This window comes from Hemibagrus wyckioides, linkage group LG11, assembly GCF_019097595.1.
Source record: "Hemibagrus wyckioides isolate EC202008001 linkage group LG11, SWU_Hwy_1.0, whole genome shotgun sequence".
NCBI lineage: Eukaryota > Metazoa > Chordata > Actinopteri > Siluriformes > Bagridae > Hemibagrus > Hemibagrus wyckioides.
In genome coordinates this window covers 22536242-22556909 of record NC_080720.1, presented here as the reverse complement: position 1 = coordinate 22556909, position 20668 = coordinate 22536242, and the positions used below count along the sequence as shown (strand labels likewise).

Here is a 20668-nt window from a genome sequence, read left to right as displayed (position 1 = left end):
AATTTGAAATGGATTCGACGTTGCCTGCAGCAGCTGTACGGTGCCAACCTAACTGATTCTTAATTGATTGTGCGTTGAAAGCGCACAAAAATTCATTTGTTCCATTCAAAAACGTTCAAAAACGAAAGGAGGTCTGAGCCAGCAGATGGTGTTCGATGGAGATTCTTTTGGGCTGTAAGGTGAATCCTTGTGCTTTATGCAGCTTTGAAGGTCAGCCAGAGTTCATTGTGACTAAAGCCAGGAACTGCAGCATCCCTATCCTCACATTCCCCCTGAGGCAAAGAGGTTTAAAACAGGAGAGGCTTCATCACTGGGCTGCATGGGGCAATGAGCTAATAAAAGCATACAGATGATAAGAAATGACTAGAAAATAAAATCTAGAAGCTTGTGCTGTTTTATTCATTGCTTCTGTTGTCTCCAGAGTATTAACGTCGCCTATTAATTAATGTACAATTCCAGCTGTATATTTAACCTCCGATCCAGCGAAATTGCACCTGGACCTTTTGTAACTAGGCAACTTGAAAGCAGGTTTGTGAATAAGTAAATCATTAGAGAGTGGGCTGATCAGTCAGTTACTTAAAATTCAGAAATAACACACAAAGAGTCAGAGGTGTGCTTGTGCCAGTGCTCATTAGCCCGGCTCTGTCGTTTTCTTTCCCTGCATTTGTTGCCTTCTGGTTTTCATGTTTGTCTGTGCTTTGTGGCACCAAACATTTTGAAAGATAATTCCACTTGTTTTGTACAACATGTCATTATTATACACTTGAGGTCTTAAGTTTACTGACACACTGTAGAATCTGTAAAAGGTTAATCATTTAAAAATATATAATTAGAGGCATCATTTTGTGTTTTATTTTGTACTGGCCTGAATATGCTATTTTACATAACAGATGCTTACATACAGTTCACAGACACAATAATAACCAAATCTATACAAATAAACCAGTTGAAAAGGTTAGAAATCTTTGATTCTTAATACTGAATGCTGTTTCCTGGATGATCAGTGACTTTCTTTATGTTTTGTGATAGTTTGAGTTTTTCTTCAGAAGGTAAACCTCCCAGAAAAATCCTGCACATTCTTTACTTTTTATCATCTTCTGCATATTTTACCTCTTTTCCAGGAGCATCTATGAGATGCTGATGCTGAGATTCATCTTTTCACACTGAGGACAACTGAGGGACTCGTATGCAACTACTCCAATGGCTGGAAATATTTTAATTGCTGCTCAAAAAGCCACACATTAAGAGCAAGGGGGGTGTAAACTTTTGAACAGGGTGATTGGTGTAAAATCAAAATTTTTGTTATATATATTTAGCATTTTGTACTGCTGTTCAGAAGCTACATAAGCTATGACACATAAGGTATATGTTTCCCAGAAGACAAATTAATAACAATGTATACCAATCATCCTATTTAAAAGTTTACATAAAAAAACATAAAAAGTGTCACTGATCATCCAGAGAACAACACACAGTATTAAGAGTATATATATATATATATATATATATATATATATATATATATATAAAAATAGTGTGTTATTGTGTCTTGTGGATTTCCTATAAATATCTATTATGTGAAATAAAAAAAAATATCCCTTCTATTATTTTTTTTTATTTTACTAAAATTTATGGTGTTTAGGGTACATTTAAACTTAATAATATAAACATAACCTCAACTGTATGGATTTTAAAAATTAATTAATATATTTATTAAGAAGTTTTGGACACAGAATGAATGCTGTGACCAGTACAGCTATAAATATAAACAAGTGTGATGATGATGATGATGATGATGATGATGATGATCAGCAAACCGCAGTATTTTGGACACACATATTTAAAATATATATATTTTAAACATAATCTGCTATTTAGTCATTGGTATTCTTTGTAGTTTCACAAACCAAATATCATGTGATACAAAATTAGAGAAGACACTCGCACAGGAGCTGCTCTATACAGTAGCTCCAAATTCTTTTCTAACCCTCATTAAACACGTATCAATGGTAGCACCTTCTAAACAGTTCCTAAGCAGCACAACTCTACCTCCAAACAATCAGAGAAACTGAATGATTGTGATGTTGACTGCCTCCAGCAGACAGCACAAAATTATTGTCCAGTCCTTCTTTATTTTTCCCTCCATGCTTATTGGGCCTAAAACATTTCAGATGATCTGATAAGTTTAGCTGAACAATTGTAGCTGCTGTAATCGAGTCATATTACACTCTTTCCAACACACCAACATTAACTCTTTGACCAGCATTGACACTTCAATTTCAATTTTATTTGAGTAGCGCTTTTAACAATAGACATTGCCTCAGAACATAAGAAATATAGAACGAAAAGTTCAAGAATATTAGACTTATATTTAAATTTTGTATTTATCCCTAATGAGCAAACCTGAAGCGACTCTAGATGGTAAAAGGAATCAGACTCAAAAGTGACCCCATCCTCATTTGGGTGACACCAGAGAGTGTCATTATAAATTACCAGAAAAAAACGCAGAGAGTGATTATGAATAATGTCCTTTCTACAGTCCTATACAGTCAATTAGAGTTGCAACCAGGAGCTCCTGAGCAATTCATTAATTGCTCATAAACATGGGGGTTGGCATCTTCTCTTCGAATGTCCGAAATCTTCATGAAGCGGAATCCAACTGGAGCTGGTACAAGGCTTCATGATTTAGTGAAGAGCACCAATGCAGATTCTTGCCTTAATGTTGACTGCTAATATTATCTTAATTAAGGTATCCCAGTGATCCTGTGTCTCCTTTACAAACTATTATTACATGTTGTCAAATATTTGAGTGAATTTGGTGGTTAATGAAAATATACTGCCTTAAACTGCCTTGGGCTTGGAGTCTCGATTCCCTGTTCTCCCTGTGCTTCAGGGGTTTCTCCAGGTACTCTGAGTTCCTCTCTCAGTCCAAAGACATGTATACTAGCCTGATTGGGATCTCTGAATTGTCCAGAGTGTGTAAGCATGTGTGTGTGTGTGTGTGTCTGTGATGCCTCAGGTCCACTGGGATAAACTAAGCAGTACAGAAATTGGATGGTTGGATATTTTTGCCTGTCATTGTTGGTGATTTTAATGATGATGATGATGATGATGATCAACACACTACAATGAATTACAATGAGAGTCTCAAATAATTGTATATCAAAATGATTTTGAAGCACTTCTATCAGCCAGCTCTCAGCACACGTCTCATTACCTGAGAATCACCCAGTGTCTCGTTGGCTCGATCCTCATTTTATGTAGCATGGAATTTGGCCCACTGGAGAATAGATTTGTCATTGTTTGGATAGGCGCCTTTGTGAGCAATTACTTGTTTGTTAGTTTTGGACATACCAGGCACACTCTGTTGCCAAAGCTGCATCATCTGTGCTCTTCGAGCTCCACTGGTGATGGTGAAATGAATCAGTGAATGCTTGAATGGGTAGAAGAATGAATAGATAAACAAAGCAATGATTGGGTATTTAAATGGGTTAACTATTTATCATTGAAGCATTTAATGGTTCTCTCTATGTGTGTGTGTGTGTGTGTGTTTAGTTTTTGCTAAATGACCAGTAATTACCTATCTGTGGCAGTACACTGGTGTTCCGTTCCACCTTGAAATCAACATATCGGACATTTTCACTCAGTATTAAACAAATGAATGATTTTATCACAGCAAGTCTGATATAAAATTAGTCAGGATACTGTTGGCTTTGAGTGTGAGATGTTTTCTTCGTCTGTTGGGATAACCTTACACAGAATTTTAGTGGTTGAAGATCACACCTTCAAATTTTAGATGCTTATAAACAAGCACTTGGGGCATCTCAGAGAGCAGAGATGGGTTTGATATCATCATTTAAAAATAGTTAGAGAAGTGAACTATTTTCAGGATAGCAAAAACTAATTTCAAACACAGTTCTACAGGATGCAAATTATATTTTCAGCTTCAATACTTTTTAGGCTACACTATTAACGCTGAAAGTAAATAAATCGGTGCAATAAAAGCGCAAAATTATAAATCTGTGTATTATGTTACACTATTTAGGGATGTACCAGTTCTCCAAATGCACTCGTTTGGATGAGCTGGCGGCTCAGCTGAAAAATCACTGATTAACTGAGAGCGCAGCACGGAAACTCCTCATAGCTTAATGATGATAAAATCCTAGCTTAATGATGGATGGAGGATGCGATGACTACAGTAGCGCCTGGGAGCTTTTAATGCCACGTTTAACTCCGTCCTCGGTAACATCAGAAAACGAGACTTTAGAGCTGCCATGCGCTGCTGATCTGACTCTAAACTAGCTGAGTGGGATCTTGCATGGTCTTTTGCACACCTCTCTACTTCATGCAAAGCAATATCAAAGTATTAATGATCAAAGAGAATAAAAAATAAATAAAAAATAAAAAATTGCCAGTGCTGTGCTTTGACTGCAGAACTGCCTCAATATTGTATATAATATTTTCAGACTAACAAAGTATATACTACCATAACTTTATGTGTATGTGTGTGTGTGTATATGTGTGTGTGTGTGTGTGTGTGTGTGTGTGTGTGCAAATTGCAGGAAAAGGAAAACTGGCTATAACCTACTGTACATCCTTTCATTGGTTTCCTTCATTCATTCATCTTCTATACCTGCTTTATTCCTAATTAGGGTCACGGGGATCTGCTGGAGCCTATCCCAGCACACATTGGGTGAAGGGCAGGGGTACACCCTGGACAGGTCACCAGTCCATCACAGAATTAGAATTACCAATCAACCTAATGTACATGTATTTTTTTGGACCGTTGGAGAAAACCGGAGTACCCAGAGTAATTCATGGGTTTAATCATTTAATATTTAAATGTTTTGCAATACAAGTATGCTTGTGCAAAAGTATGCTTGTGTGTGTTGCACATACACATACATTTTTCCTGGTATAGCTTTTTATAGTCTGCAGAGAAAACCCAGCCATCCTATCAACTAAGTCTGCTTCATGTACTTGTCGATTACTTTCACTGAGCCTTCACTGAACCCTCACCACTCTCACACACACACACACACACACACACACAGAGAGAGAGAGAGAGAGAGAGAGAGAGCTGCTGCACTTAAGAGAAACAAGCTATTATCTATTTATATACTAACAGCCAACAGACAGAGTATATGAAAGTCCACTAGTCATGGTTAAGCATGTTAACGTCTAAGTTATTATAAAACATTATTTTAGAATATTTTTTCTTTCTATATAAGAATAGCAGAACTTTCTATGTCTGATCTTCATGAAGACAGTCTTGTGCTAACTAGAAGACTTGTCATCTCGAAGACAAAGCTGTGTAGCTTTGTCTCTACACCAATCAGTCATAACATTAATACACAAAAACCACTGACAGGTGATGTTAAAAAAATAAAAATTAAATAAAAAATATTGAATATCTTGTTATAGTGATACCTGTCAAGGCGTGGATATATTAGGCAGCTAGTGATCAGTCAGTTCATGAAGCTGTTGTGTTGAAAGCAGGAAAAATGAGCAAATGTAGGATATGAGTGGCTTTTTTTACGAGGGCTAAATTGTGATGGCTAGACAACTGGATCAGCACATCACTAAAACAGCAGGTCTTAAGGGTTGATACTACTATGTAGCAGCTAGTACCAACAAAAGTGGTCCAAGGAAACTTAACTGGAGAAGAGATGGCATCAGAGATGCACTATGGGAAGAATGCAAGCAGGTGGAGGCTTTAAGGAATATTCTGCTGGGAAATCTTTGGTCCTGGCATTGTTGTTGTTGTTGTTAGACCAAGTATACTTCTTCAAGGCAACAGTATTCTCTAACGGCACTGGCCTCTTCAGCAGGATAAGGCTCCCTGACAGACTGCAAAATTGTTCAGGAATGGTTTGAGAAACATGACAAAGAGCTTAAGTTGTTGACATGGCCTCCAAATTCTCCAGATCTCAATTCGATCGAGCGTCTGTGGGATTTGCTGGATAAACAAGTCTGATCCATGAAGGTTCCACCACACACCTTACAGAACTTGAAGGATCTGCTGCTAACATCATAAATACCAAATACCACAGCACATCTTCAGAGATCTTGTGGAGTCCATGGGTTGATGGGTCTTAGCTGTCATGGTGGCTCAAGGGAGACCTACACAATAATATGCAGGTGGTTTAAATGATATATCTGAAGATATAAGGAGACATAAGAAGAATGAAAATCGTTGTAGTGAAATCATTGAAGTGAATGCAAACATCAGTCTAACATGGTGACTAAAGAAGTTAGATTAAGTCAAAGCAAGCACTGTGGAAAAAAAAGAAATAATAAGATGAAAATCAGGATGAGAGACAGAGACAGCATTGCTTTTGTAGTCTGTCAAAGGCGTCTGGGGACAGTCATGACTGCTTAGTATAATAAAGGAGCTCTGCCTTCCTTGCTCATTAGATTTCTATAGCAAAAGAACAATATTGATTTTTTCTTTCTTTTATTTTTTTTTTCTGCAATCAGCATGTCATACATTCTCAGCAGCCCCAGACTAAAACCCAATCTTGTCATTTCTTGTACTAAAGAAATAGCTTATTAGCACTGAGGATTCTTTTGAGTGAAGTTGTGTTTCAATGTTACCTTTGGTATACTTGAGGATTTCTGTCCAGTATTTGAGAGGGTTGTGACCCATGCATCAGAATCAGTTTATTATTGTCAACTGTATTGAGTGCTGTGTAATTACTCAGTACCTTCTGGATAAGCAATGTTTAAAGGAATATGTGATGCCAGATGGGAAGGCCCTAGTCAGTCAGTAGAGATTTTCTGACAGCATGGTGCTCCTATCTACAGAGAAAATACATTCACTGCTTCAATCAGGAATTCTGTTTTGTTATGCCCACAGCCTGATGCCTGTCAAAACCAATGTCAGTTTGTATCAAATTATTATCCTCCAGACACTGTATGATTTCCAGTGTTTTATTTGCCTCCATGTGATGTTTCTGTCAAAAAAGAATCTGAAATAAAGCTCTATGGGATTGATCAATAGCTGGATAATCACAACTACCTTCATTTCTCAGGCAAAGTAGCACGCCTTGATCCTTCAACACCGTCTAGCACCTTGTGTGTTTTCACCCTATCTTCCATTTTAGTATTAAAGTCTTTATCTCACTTATCTCACCAGCCAATCCTCAGATTTTAGCGGATTTCCAAAGTACTTTATTAGCAAACCAGACCAAAACAGACCATTCTAGTATATTATTGGGCAATCATGAACGTTCTGCAAGTGTAGTTTAGTGGAAAATCCATGCCCCAGGGTTGTTAGCCAACAGAAGTATTGTGCAGTGTTCCTTGCAAGTGTACTTTTGTGTAGGTTTGTGTGCTTTTTTGACACATCATGTTCCTACCCTCTGGAAAGCATTCCTGATCTGCTAGACCATTCTTTGAGGTTTTTCCTTCCGGGATGAAAGGATTATTTACTCATCCTACAGTGTATTCTCATCCCAAATAATGTTGCAAGGGTAGGCTTTGCTACTGCGGCTTGAAACACTTTAGACAATAGCACAAAGCCACTATCATTATTTAAATTAACATATTTTGTACCATAAGGCAGTAAATAATTGGCAAATACACTTGTTTTTCTTTGATTGGTAGATTTTGCATCAGTTTTAACTTTATGACCTACTTTACTTGGCTGAAGTAGTAGCAGTTATTGGCTTTGCTTATATAGGCTCATCTTTAATCATCATATTGATAGGTATTCAGGAATGGCCAAGATTTCATGCTTTGCAAGTTTTGACAAAAAGATCAAATAATTAATTGATTAATCAACGTTGAGCTGGTGTGATGTTTTAGAGAAACAACAAAAATGCTAAAGCCTCTGTCCTGAAGCTTCATCTGTGAACAGATGGGGAACAGAATTTTCTCTAACTTTTACAAATTACTGAAAGTGGAGACTCATTCTATATATGCCATAAATGTTTATATACTTCAAACAAATAAAGGATGCAAAGCTTTTATTTGTTAAGTAACAGCATGTCTTTTATTTGTTTATTATTATTATTATTATTATCTATTATTATCTATTAAATGATCTGAATCTGTTATTTGAATTACAATCCTTTATCAAAGCTATTATCAAAGCCACAGTTTTACAGAAAGCTAATCAGTTCCTGCTGATCAATCAGATTAAATAACCAATTGTGCTATAACCAAATTTGAACTATTGAAAACTTTTAAACAAATTCAAAAAGAAATACATGTTTAATGCTACTGTATAAATTATTTAGTAGCTACATTCAATTCATTAAATTCAACACATCATCAAGAAATCACAGATCTTCAAATACGCAGTTATATTTTTTAAATATTTGTGGGTATTTTGACTTAGCATGTTTGCCTTGCACATCCAGGGATGTGCATTGTAGAAGGATTGCCATCAATAAATTGTCTGCAGTGTGAGCGTGTGTGTGACTGACCGCTGCAATGGGTTGCCACGTTTTCCAGAGTGCCACATGCCATGCCTGAGATAAGCTCCAGGTTTCCTATGACCCCACATAGGATAAGTGGTACAGATGGATGTGTTTGAAAATTAGGCTTTCCATTGAAATAAGCAGTGGGATCAACCAAGCTAGTCTTTACCATTCACTGGTTCATTACATACAGTGGTCAACGCAATGCCTTCTTTACCACTTTTGAATGTTTTTGTAATGTCTATTATGGCATTTTAGAAAACAAACTCCATGTTATATACATGGGCTTGATTCTTCCAAAGCTCTGGTAGTATAATGAAGGTGAACTGATCAGATCGATGTGTGTGATTAATGCTTATGAGCTCAATTCTCTTGAGATCTGAGAGCTGATTGTGTTTGTATTTCCGCAGATGGTCTCTGAACGGGACGCTCATTGATCTCGACGGTGACGAGAGGCGTCATGTGTCTGGAGGAAACCTGATTATCAACACTCTGGACCGAGACCAAGATGCAGGCGTGTACCAGTGCTCTGCCTCCAATGCCCGAGGAATCATCCTGAGTCACAGAGCCACTGTGCAGTTTGCTTGTGAGTTCAATGGATCTAACAGTGCAATTCTAAGCTCTTAACTCTTAGCACTCAGCATCCCTTTGACCACAGGTTTTTCACTGTTCCAGGAGATAATCGACAGTTCCCTTTGTTCCTCAAAGGAACAGTATTTGCAAATGCATAACCCTTGTTATAGCTTTGCTTACATTTCAAAATAATCCAAACAGCACTGATATTCAAGTGGCCTGAAAGTGTCTATGGCCTAAGTCAATACAGTGCTTTTTTAGACATCCGTTGCACTTGCAGCATTTGGCAGATGCCCTTATCTAGAGTGACTTATATGAGTGCTTTTAGTCGCCGTCAAATATATATCCTCATACTAGTTCACTAGGTCGCAGACTAAGAATACCACAAGGCTGAAATCAAGGTTAGTACAAGAGCAAAGACAACAAATAAGCGATAAGTGCTAAGTCAAGTGCTTAGTGAAGAAGTAAATCTTTAGTCTTTGTTTAAAAAACGGTCAGTGACTCAGCAGTTTGGACAGTCAAAGGAAGTTCATTCCACCGCCTGGATGCCAGGACAGAAAGAGTTTTGATGTATGCCTTCCTTGTATCATGAGTTATGGTGGGCACAATCAAGCAGTGCTTGAGATTCGAAGCAAAAGTGGAGCAGTGTGATAAGCGCTTTAATGCGGGTGAGACCTGATTTATTTTTTGCCTTGTATGCAAACATCAGTGTTTTAAGTCAGATATGGGTAGCTATGGAGGGAAAAGAGTAATGCGGTCGTGTAAGAGATTGGAAACATGTCTTACAGCTTTAGTCTGGATCGGTTACAAAGGTTGAAAATGCACACACCTGCCAAGAGGGAGTTTCATTAGTCCAATCTCAAGATGACAAATGGACTGAATAAGTAGCTGAGTGGTTCCTGTGACCATAAAAGGCCACATAGTCCAGATGTTGTAAAGGAGAAACCTGTATCACCGAGTCAGGTTAGCAATGTAAGGAGAGAAGGATAGTTGGCTAAGAATTACCACAAGGCAAGAAGGATCCAGAATTATCGAATTAAAAACAAAAAAAAGGCACTGACCTTCATGACAGTCAAACCTTTGTCTCAATATATGAAACTCAGAAGAAATGTCATATAAAAGCTTATAATTCTGTCTTTTTGATTTAGAAAATTCAACATTAAATTGCTTTTGTCAGTATTTGTTAATTCTTCATCTATAGACGTCAACAAACGTCCATTCCTGTTTACTAAATTGATAACACTTGAGCACATAGTAGTAGTTTGTAGTTTAATTCAGTTATTGTTGGTTACACTGTATATTTGCAGTCAAATTTCTTTCCAAGCATTACAATTTTATCCAAGTATATACCAAACAACTAGAATGTTACCTTGATTTACACCGATTCCCCAAATTCACAAATTATAAATATCAGCTGAGTGAATTTGCTTAAACCAAAATGAAAGTTCTCTTTTAATTTAATTCATTTATGAACAATCTAGATTCCTTGGATTTTTACCCGAGTAATTGATGTATGCTGATCAGATATTGGTTCTTATGATAAGTTAGATAGGCAAAGTGTGGGAAGTCAGCCAGCTATCAAAAGAATTGTGTGGACAATTTTGTGGGTAGAAATGACATTAACTCATTAAATGTTGTACAGATCCCCCTCACACAAGAATAGACTAAACTAGTCTACCTCCACAGGAGGTCTGGCTGATCCAATTACAATCCAATCACAACCCCTACTGTGTGCTTTTAAATTTACTTTAATGAGGTTAAATGCTATCCGATCATGATTAGCTCATCGAAAAAACATGTTAATGCACGGTGTAAATGAAGCGTTTTACCCGTCTCTATGTGTTTGTGGATATGTGCTTGTCTGCATTTATTTGAACAAGGAGCTTTTGTGGCTACCCCTTGCTCATCTCTTGAGGCTGTTCAGATTTGTACGGCAGCAAATGAGATTTCCCAGCTGAACAAAGTGAAATCGAACTGGATGTCAGATGCAACCAGCTCACAGTAGCAGAGAAGTGTTTGATTGGATTCAGACTCCATCTCTGATTCCCATTAGTCATGGAGTTTCTAGCTTTAAGGGAATCTTCGAACGCTATACTATAGACTCATGCTACTGTGAACCAAGAATGTTTTTTTTCTAAACTGTAGGCCTAAAATATAACATTAAAAGCCCTGACATGAAATGAATAAGAGGTGAATAACATTGATTTTCATGTTACAATGGCACCTGTCAATAGGTGGGATACATTAGGTAGAAAGTGAATAGTCAGTTCTTGAAGATCATGTGTTGGAAGGTCATGTGCACGTAAAGGCTGATGGATATACATAGGGAATGAAGGCTAGCCCATCTGGTCTGATGCCACAAAAGAGCTACTGTAGCACAAATTGCTGAAACAGTTAATACTGACTATGATAGAAAGGTGTTAGAACACACAGTGCATCACAGCTTGCCTAATATGCAGACCAGTCAGAGTGCAAAACACCTACAATTGGCATGTGAGCATCAGAACTGGGAGCTATGGAAGCAGGTGAAATGGAAGCTGGTCTGATGAATCATGTTTTCTTTTACATCATGTCGATAGCTAAGTGTGTGTGGTCACTTAACTGGGGATGAGATGGCACCAGGATGCACTATGGGAAGAAGGCAAGCTGGCAGAGAAAGAGTGGTGTTCTGGGCAGTGTTCTGCTGGGAAACATTGGGTCTTGGCATTCATGTGAATGTTCCTTTGATTGTTGCAGACCAAGTACATTCCTTCATGGCAAGCAGTTACCTTTTTCAGCAGGATATTGTGCCCTTCTACACCAAAAACTGTTCAGGAATAATTTAAAGAACATGACAAAGAGATCAAGGTGTTGAATTGGCCTGCAAATTCCCCAGATCTCAGTCTGATTGATCATCTGCTGTACAAATAAGTCTGATCCACAGAGGCCCCACCTTACAATCTACAGGATTTAAGAGATCTGCTGCTAATCTATTATTGCCAGATACGACAGCACACCTTCAGTGGTCTGGTGGAGTTCATGCTTCAGTATTAGGCAGGTGGATTTAATTGTTATGATAGGTTTATATACTGTAGATATTTTTTAGACATTTTGTCTTATATTTGCTCAAGATTGTGCACCATTTCTATGTCACTATAGAAATGTAAGCAAATTTATGAAACTGACTATTGAGCAACTCCTATTACTCTTAAAGGTCTGAGTTTTCCTGAGTTACATCCCACTCATTGAATACATTCAAATGAAATTCTACATGGTACATCAGGTTTTAATTATTTGTCACATATACATGCATAGTGAAATTCTTTCTTCACTTATCCCATCCTTATATGGTCAGAGCTCAGGGTCAGCGCTGGGGTTTGAACCCTAATCTTCCAATCAACAACCCAAAGCCTTAACCACTTAAGCTACCACCACCCTGTTAGGCCATGCTTGCATGGGTGCACACTGTCACAAAAGCAAATTAAAGACATGATAAGATTCTACTCTTTAATATAGTTGTTGCTGATAACATTCTGTTCTGAAAATTAACTTGCAGTTTTTTTCAGTTTTTTTTGAGTTTTTTTCACCACTCCGACTGTAACTGTAATTCGCTCACTTCCTCATCCATCTTTAGAAAGCTATAGACTCTGCACAACACTGTCCATCACTGTACAGAGCTACAGATATGATTGACACTAGACATCTTGACAAAGATTTAAAAATACAGCCAAATTGTATCTCCACTAGCTGTCTATGATAGACAGTTTCCATGTTTTTCCAGCAATTGTTTCTGTTAGTCCTAAGTGCTCTTGGAACATTACAATTTCCTCAGAAAAATAAAAAATTCACATAATAAAAGCTGTTTGATTTTTTTCCAGGGTGTGGTTGATAAAGGATTTGACAGATTAAGGTTACGCTGATTTACAGCTAACAGATGGCCATGAAACATGTCTAGACAGGCATGTTTCTGTTATATTTCGTAGTGTATACCATGTGCTAATTGTAATCTTACTGGCATGTTCCCCATTCTTCTGCCATTGTTTTTAAGCTTAAAATTATTTTTTTCAGAAAAATAAATAGTTTTCAAAAACTTTTTTAAACCATATACGGTATATCACCTTTAGTTTTATTTAAATATTCATTTACCACTTTTATTAGGAACACCTACAAATGCTTACAGTTATCTAATCCACCAATCACATGCCAGCAGCTTCATAAACACCTGCATGAACACATACAGCTCAACTGCTTCAGTTAAGATTCACATCAAGCATCCAGAATGGGGGAAAATATGATCTCAGTGACTTTGACCATGGCATTGTGGTTTGTGGCAGATGGGCTGGTTTGAGTATTTTAAAAACTGCAGATCCCCTGGGATTTTCACACACAACAGTCTCTAGAATTTTCAGTGAATAGTGTGAAAAAGAGAGGAAAAAAGGAGCAGCAGTTCTGAGAGCAAAAACGCTTTGCTGATGAAACAGGTCACAGAAAAATGGTTAGAGCTGAAAGGAAGTCGAATGTAACTCAAATAACCACTCTTTACAGCCATTGTGAGCAGAAAAGCAACTCAGAACTGGGATACAGGCACAGAAGACTACATCAGTTTTCTTTATTGTTTGCCAAGAACAGGAAAATGATGCTATATGGGAGACATTCACCTTTCTAACTGTTCATGTGAACTGAAACTCTTCTCATGTTTCTGCATGATTTTATGCATTGTACTGCTGCTATGTGTATTTGTAGGAGTACAGACATTCCTAATTAAGTAGACAGGGAGTGCATAGACTCTATCTCAAACAGTTGGCTGGAAATGAATAGTTTTTTCATACAGGGCTTTTCAAAAAGCCTAAGTGTAATGAAATTCAGTTACTATATGCACTTATGCACTATCAGCATGAAAATGGGTGTACCCATAACCACACACTGAGTATACACATTGCTCCATTTCCTCTCTCTACTGAACTGATCCTGACTCCAATTTTCATATGTTGCATACATCTATGCAAACGAGATGGTCTTTTTCACTAAGTTCAAGTTTTGACTTGGGCTCAACTTTTGACAATAACACAATGGGAGTCAGTGGCAAACGTGTCTCTATATGAATTTACTGGCATGAACTCACAGCGAGGGGGAGGGAGAAAGGGCATGGGCCAGTAGTGGTAAGCATGTTTGCCTCGCACCACCAGGGTCAGGGTTGTATGTGGAACCGTGTGTGAGCATCACATCTCTGCCTCCAGATGATGGAGGAAACTGAGAGACTGCAATGTTGAGTGCTTCCTGTAGCTAGCAAAAGCCCATTGTACGATCCTTCTTTATACTTTTACTCCATGGTTATTGTTATTAAAAGATTACAGATGGTCAGATTAGTTCAGATGCTCAATGCTAGATGATCTACAACAGCTGTGATCTAGTCATATTGAACTCTTTCCAGCAAACAAACATTGACTCTTCATGATCTGGAGGAGAGCACCAGTGCAGGTTCTGGAAGTTATCTAGCATTAATGTTGGCTGCTAACATGACCTTAATAAATTTATCCCAGTAATCCAGTGTCTACCTTTCAAAATATTGTTAAATGCATTCAAAAGATTAAAATTTGGATGCAGAATTTGGTAGATAATTAGATTATCTTTTTTTAGTTTTATGAGCAATATTGTGGGAAATGGTGGCTCAAGTAGTTGAGGCTCTGGGTTGTCAGTTGGAAGATTGTGCTTTCAAGGTGGCAACAGTGGCTCGTTTTGCTTGATTGTTCCTATTGCTTGATAAACTTACAGCCAGGGACTAGGTGGCTTAGGGGTTAACATGTTTGCCTCATCCCCCTAGCGTTGGGGGTTTGAGTCCTGTCTCTGTCCTCCCTGTGCCATGGTGGTTTCCTCTAGGTGCTTTATTTTTTTCCCCTTTAGTTCAAAGACATGCCTTGTAGGCTGATTGGTGTCTCTAATTTGGCTGTCCTATGATATGCTGGCACTCATCCAAGCTAGGTTCCCTTTAATAGTGTGTTCTCCAGTTTCCCTAAGACCCTGTGTAGTATAAGAAGTACAGAAAATGTATTGGTGGATGGATGAACCCACACCAGTGGTTTGACATTTACCAAGTCTACAAATATTCAGTTCAGTTTCAACTCTTTAGTATGAAATAGCAATACAGTATACTTTATAAAGTAACTTATAGTAATGCTCCACCTGATTTTCAAGGCTTAAAAAGATGAGAGGCAGCCTACTCAGGGCTGCTGAATAGTAAGGTTCCTCTGCCCTCGTTCTACACATCGTGCTGCCTTGCTATTGATTAGTTCTCTGGCCAAAGAGAGCATCCCACTCTCCCCTTAGGCTCCCACTATCCTCATGGGGAGTGTAATGAATCTCACTTCTGGGGATTGGTTAAAATGAGCTGCTTGACATTTATTTCCTTTATTGATCACTGGTTAGTTGAAGAGGGAGTGGCAGCTCTAATAGGGCACTATTTCTGCCAGATTCCATTACCTTCAGATAAGGGGAGTATTTTCATAGTGATTTATTTAGTTTACAAATAAACCGTCAGTCGTTCCAAGGTGTCTGATATGCGTTGTATTAAAAGTTTTGCCGTGGTGCTTTGGGATTTGAGATTGTGTGCTTAGCAAGCAGTTTTGCTTGAGCTTCATTAGTGACTTATGCATTAGTGAATTCACATTAATTCTTACATGGCTAATAAGATTGGCTAATGGCTTAAATCAAGATGTCGAATTTGCTGGTTTCAACCTCAACCTCGCAGATTTATAGGAAAGAAATACAAGACACAGAGAGCATCCCACAAGCCCCAGCTTCCAGCTCCTGGGCTAAATTGTTTGACCTTCATGTCTGGACTGATATTAATGTTTTTCATTACAGAGCACCTGGACACGTACAGGCGCTATAGAGCTGCCTGGCTTCTTCTCAGATCTACGAGCCAAGCCAAGCCATTCCAACCCAAGAGCTCGTTAATCATCCTTAGGGCTTCACTATCTCAGACTCAGAACCTTTCATACTGTTATTGTGAGCTGACCAAGTCCTTTTTCCACCTCCTCCTCCTCTGTTGCAGTCTAGGACATCTCTTTCATTCAGCAGGGACTCTCATTAGGTGAAGCTCTATCCACCACCCCCACTGAATCCTGTTTTCCTCACCACCCCTGTGCAGTTCGTCTTATCGGTCACACTGACTCATTTTTTTTGTTTGGCTTGCTGAGCTAGAGGCCCAGCTGTTTGTTTGAATCCTTACAAGCTTCTCAGTCTTGTAACACATATGAGGATTTTTATCAGGCCAGGTGGGGAACAGCTGCCTGCAGTTTTTTCTCCTAGTGTTAATTTGATGTGCATGAATGGTGCAGAAACACATCGACACTGGGGATGATGTTTTTAATTTTGAAGATTAGAGCTTGTTTGATAACGCTGATGTGTCGCCTCGAACGACAGCTGACCCTTGTGTTCTTTGCATTTGCTCTCTCCGGCCCTACTCTGTTTTATCCGTCCGTTATTCACATTCTCCCTCAGGAGCTAATCCCCTAGTCCGTGTCGTGTTTTGACACACTTGCTGTATGCTGAAATCCATTTCACATCACAAAAACAACAGCCTCTGGAGATATATTTATCAAACAGATGTTGTCCACCTGGTCCAATCTGACCACTAGCATCACAGGCATCGCTGTTGTTTAGTATTATATATAGTATGTATGGAACAAAACAAGATTGGGCATGCTGACACGTGATGTGTCTGCCAATAAGAGAATAAGCTAAATGCTGGAGTTTTCCAAATGATGTGAAGTTTACAGTACAGACTCATTCATTTCATGACTTTCTTTGTTTCTGTAGGGACATTAACTTTACAGTGAACAAAACAAACTGTGATTGGATGCTTTACATGTCAGTCAAAAGACCTTTTCGGCAGTCCATGGCCAGTAAAAGCTGCTATTGGAGTCCAGACCTTCTGCCATCAGTCTGAAGCTCTGGTTATGCGAGATGTCCATAGAAGTGATAATATACATTGAAAAAAAAAGCTTGCTGAATTTGCATAATTCAAATGAATATTTTGATTCCATGTGATTAAATTGAGAAACATTAACACCGTTAGATTTTTTTTATATCCAGTATTTGAGTGTGTATTTTCATAAATTATACCTGAGTTGAGAATCAAACTCACAACACAGGTGAACTGCACCAGACACATTACCACTGCTCCATTCTAACACGTGTGTTTCATTTGCTTAAATTAAATACTATAGTTGGTAGTACCAACATCCTTGTGCAATTTAACCAGGTAACTGCTTTACACTAATGCTATGTTAATTGCTTACACTCACTTTATATAATTAAAGTAATTGGAATCCCATTTAAATGTAGTTTAGTATAAGCAACAATATCATGGTTTGCTGAGAAACACAAGTTTATTATGTGAGCTAAATGTAATTGTCACCTAATGAGGCAGAAATGTTGCAAGTGCAGGTGAGCAGTTTATTAGCGACAGCAAACAAATTTAAAATGCTAGGCAATGGCAAGCTACTGGTTCGATTCAGGCGATCAGCAAAAAACAGGCAAGGATCAGGTAAACTGCAAGCAGAATATGAGAATGCATGCAAAAAATAATAAATAATAATATTATATTTATTATTATATAAATATAATAAATAATAAAAATAGTAAAATAATAATAATAATAATAAAAGCAAGCATGGAGAGGATACAATGACTATATTGATATTTTGCATTAAACAGTAAACACATGAGGGTTAAATAAACAAACAGACAAACATAGATTAGGGAAACAAAGACATGAATCAAAACTAAAAACAGCAGAGGCTCGAATCATGACCTGCTGTATTGTTTCTCTCCAAATATCGACAGCTGTCTCAAGATCAAGGTTATTCCTGGTATATTTAGCATATAGTTGGAGTTTCATTAAAGCAGTGACAGACATTGGCTGTATTGAATTGGATATATGGTATCACTATGTTTGATTTGAAAAAGTACCTTACTATTTGTTTTATGTTATAAGTAATTCTGTATGTTTTATCTGTATGTATTATTTGATAGATCTAGAGAACTTCAAAACGCAGCCAAGAAGTGCTGTGAATGTGAGGGAAGGCCAAGGTGTCGTTCTGTTATGTGGAACCCCGATGCATTCTGGAGGTAAGGCTGATGCATTTGCACATTTGCACTTTTGCAATAAATTGTAATTGCTTGTATGTATCTTCTATCATGTAAAACTCATATTACAGAAAGAAACTATGAGGCTTGAGGAATGAGGCTATGGATATGTTCACTGCTGCTCGGTAATGTGTCATTTAAATGCTGGTTTTTAGCAGTATTGTCTCCTGGTACGAAATACATGAAAATTAGGAAACCGGGAAAGTGGAACCACTTGGATGTGTGTTTTTTGTGGGAGTGCCAAAATAATGGATTAAAATCACAGCTCTGAGTGCGACAAAAGCAAAGCGAATAACTATTATTTTGCATCTTGATGTGTTAACTGCGCTTCATCATGGGCTCAGGTCTGAGTCACAGCTGTTCTACTTTACATCTTCAGCATCTCCTTGGCCAGCTGACGGAACTTAAAAACTGGGACTGCTATTCAGACATCAGTAATTAGAGAGGAGTTTTAATAGCCTAAATGGAAATGACAGATCAGCGGTGTGAAACATTCATTTCAATTTGAGATTGCAGCAATTATGGGAACAGATGAGACTTCAGAATTGAGAAGACATGGGACTTGTTTCATCGGACAGCAATTAGGATTTGTCGAGATAATTAGTCTGTGATTAATCATGTGCTTAGCTGGAGCACAGGAAATCCAGGATGTACCACAGTATACTGATACGGTGTGGTCATGTTTAAACCAGTGCAAAGCCTCACAGTGTTATAATCATGGCAGCGAGGACAAAAGAGATCGAGTAGTGCTTGATGTCGTTTATTTTGTAATCACTTCGCGATGCATATTAAAGTGTGGCTGTATTTTTTTTACTGCATTTTCACTGGTAGACCTCCTATAGATTTCTGCGCACCATGCTCTTACTCTCCTCACGTATCTGTTCTCTATTTATTGCTTCATTTAAATCCCTTTCTTTTCAATTATACTCAAATCTGTTGGTAAATGGAAATACACTCTTTGATTTGGAGCCTCAACCCAATCAGAAAGTAATATATTTCTCAGCAGAACGCATTTGCCGCTCCGAGCAAGCAATCAATAAGCTTGTCATGTATGAAATGCAATGGAGAAGGTTTAGTTGGATATACTGCCACTAGCTACTTGACATTCTTAGCCTGAGGAATGGTATAAACGTATTCGATTGTCACGACTGGAGGCAAAGAAGGATGCAAACACCTTTTGTGCAAAAGACTAAAACTAAAACTGAGTATAAGCAAAACAGCAAAAGTGTACAGACCACAGCAAACATGGCAACCCAAAAGCTTGCAATAAGATGATGAAACACAGTAACTTATATACGGGTGCTAATTTGGTGACATGTGTGAGTGATCATAGGGACAAGGGGTGTGGACATGTGACATGCTGGGGCTGATGGTTAATTTAGTTCAATTTTGATTCCAGCATAACCATGACAAGTATAAAAATCGAAAAAACAGTTAGACCTTACCAGGCTCTTGTTACAGTAATATACTAATATGAAATGTTAAGAGGTAGTTAGTGTAAAATCCTGCTTAAAGTAAGCTACTGCAAGAACTGTTTACAGTTATTTACTAATTACTGTAATTGGTGGCTGTAAAAATGTTAAGCAACATTCTTACAATAAATGTTAAGTAACAACCTGTAATAATCTGATACATTATAAAAATGTGTTATTGTAATACATAAGCATATTACTGGTATTGAATTGAATAAAGTTAAGAATTTTTGTGTGGTCAGTTCTGGCTAAACTTTTTAACATGTGAGGGAGAGTTAACCCTAAGTTACCATCTAAGAGACACAGGGTCAAGGAAAAATAATTAGCATGTGTTAGCTAGCTAACTGAAACCAGCTGCTAATTTAGATGTAACTGTGATTTAAAAGTATGTTCAACTTTCATTTACACTCTCACTAAACTTTCAATGGGCCACTCAAGCTGACACAAAGACAGAGACACAGGATAAAATCATAACAACACAGACTGGCATAAAATTTGAGAAACACTTTTGGTTTCTTCCCAAAAATGAGTTCAGACAGAGTCAGTGCATATGTGTGTTAATGTATCAGGTTGAAAGAGTAAAGTGTTGTAAGCATGGCACAGAGAACAGATGCTTCTTGGCTCTCTCTCTCTCTCTTTCTCTCTCTCTCTCTCTCTCTCTCTCTCTCTCTCTCTTTTTTACAATTACATGAAATTACTCCTGTCATTTATAGCTAATTTCTGTGATCAATTCATAAAAATGAAGTTACTGTAATTAAAGGTGACACAGAAATGACCCAGCACCATTAAATACTGTATTATTATATTATTGTAATTTACTGTCAATTTTTTTCAGTCATTTAATCTAAAAACTACATTAAGGGTTAACAGCAAAGGAGAATCACATGGTATAGAAATTTCTAGGAAGCCATATAGGCAGTTACAAAATGAAAGAGATAGTAGGATACTTGACAACATTCAGACTGTTCAGTATTCTGAGTAAGCAGTTATATCAAGTGGACTGTTGTTAATCATAGTTCAGTGTCAATACTAAAATACCCATAAAATACCTCTTTTTATGGTCATCAA

General features: G+C 37.7%; 1 protein-coding gene across 1 annotated transcript in view; it reads left to right on the top strand.

The window, feature by feature from the left end:
* cntn3b (contactin 3b) overlaps positions 1-20668 on the top strand; it is a 94747-nt gene that overhangs the window by 26212 nt on the left and 47867 nt on the right. Inside the window, exons 4-5 of the mRNA XM_058403800.1 lie at positions 8837-9012; positions 18015-18110. Coding sequence (XP_058259783.1) covers positions 8837-9012; positions 18015-18110 — 272 coding nt within the window. The remainder of the gene's footprint in view (positions 1-8836; positions 9013-18014; positions 18111-20668) is intronic.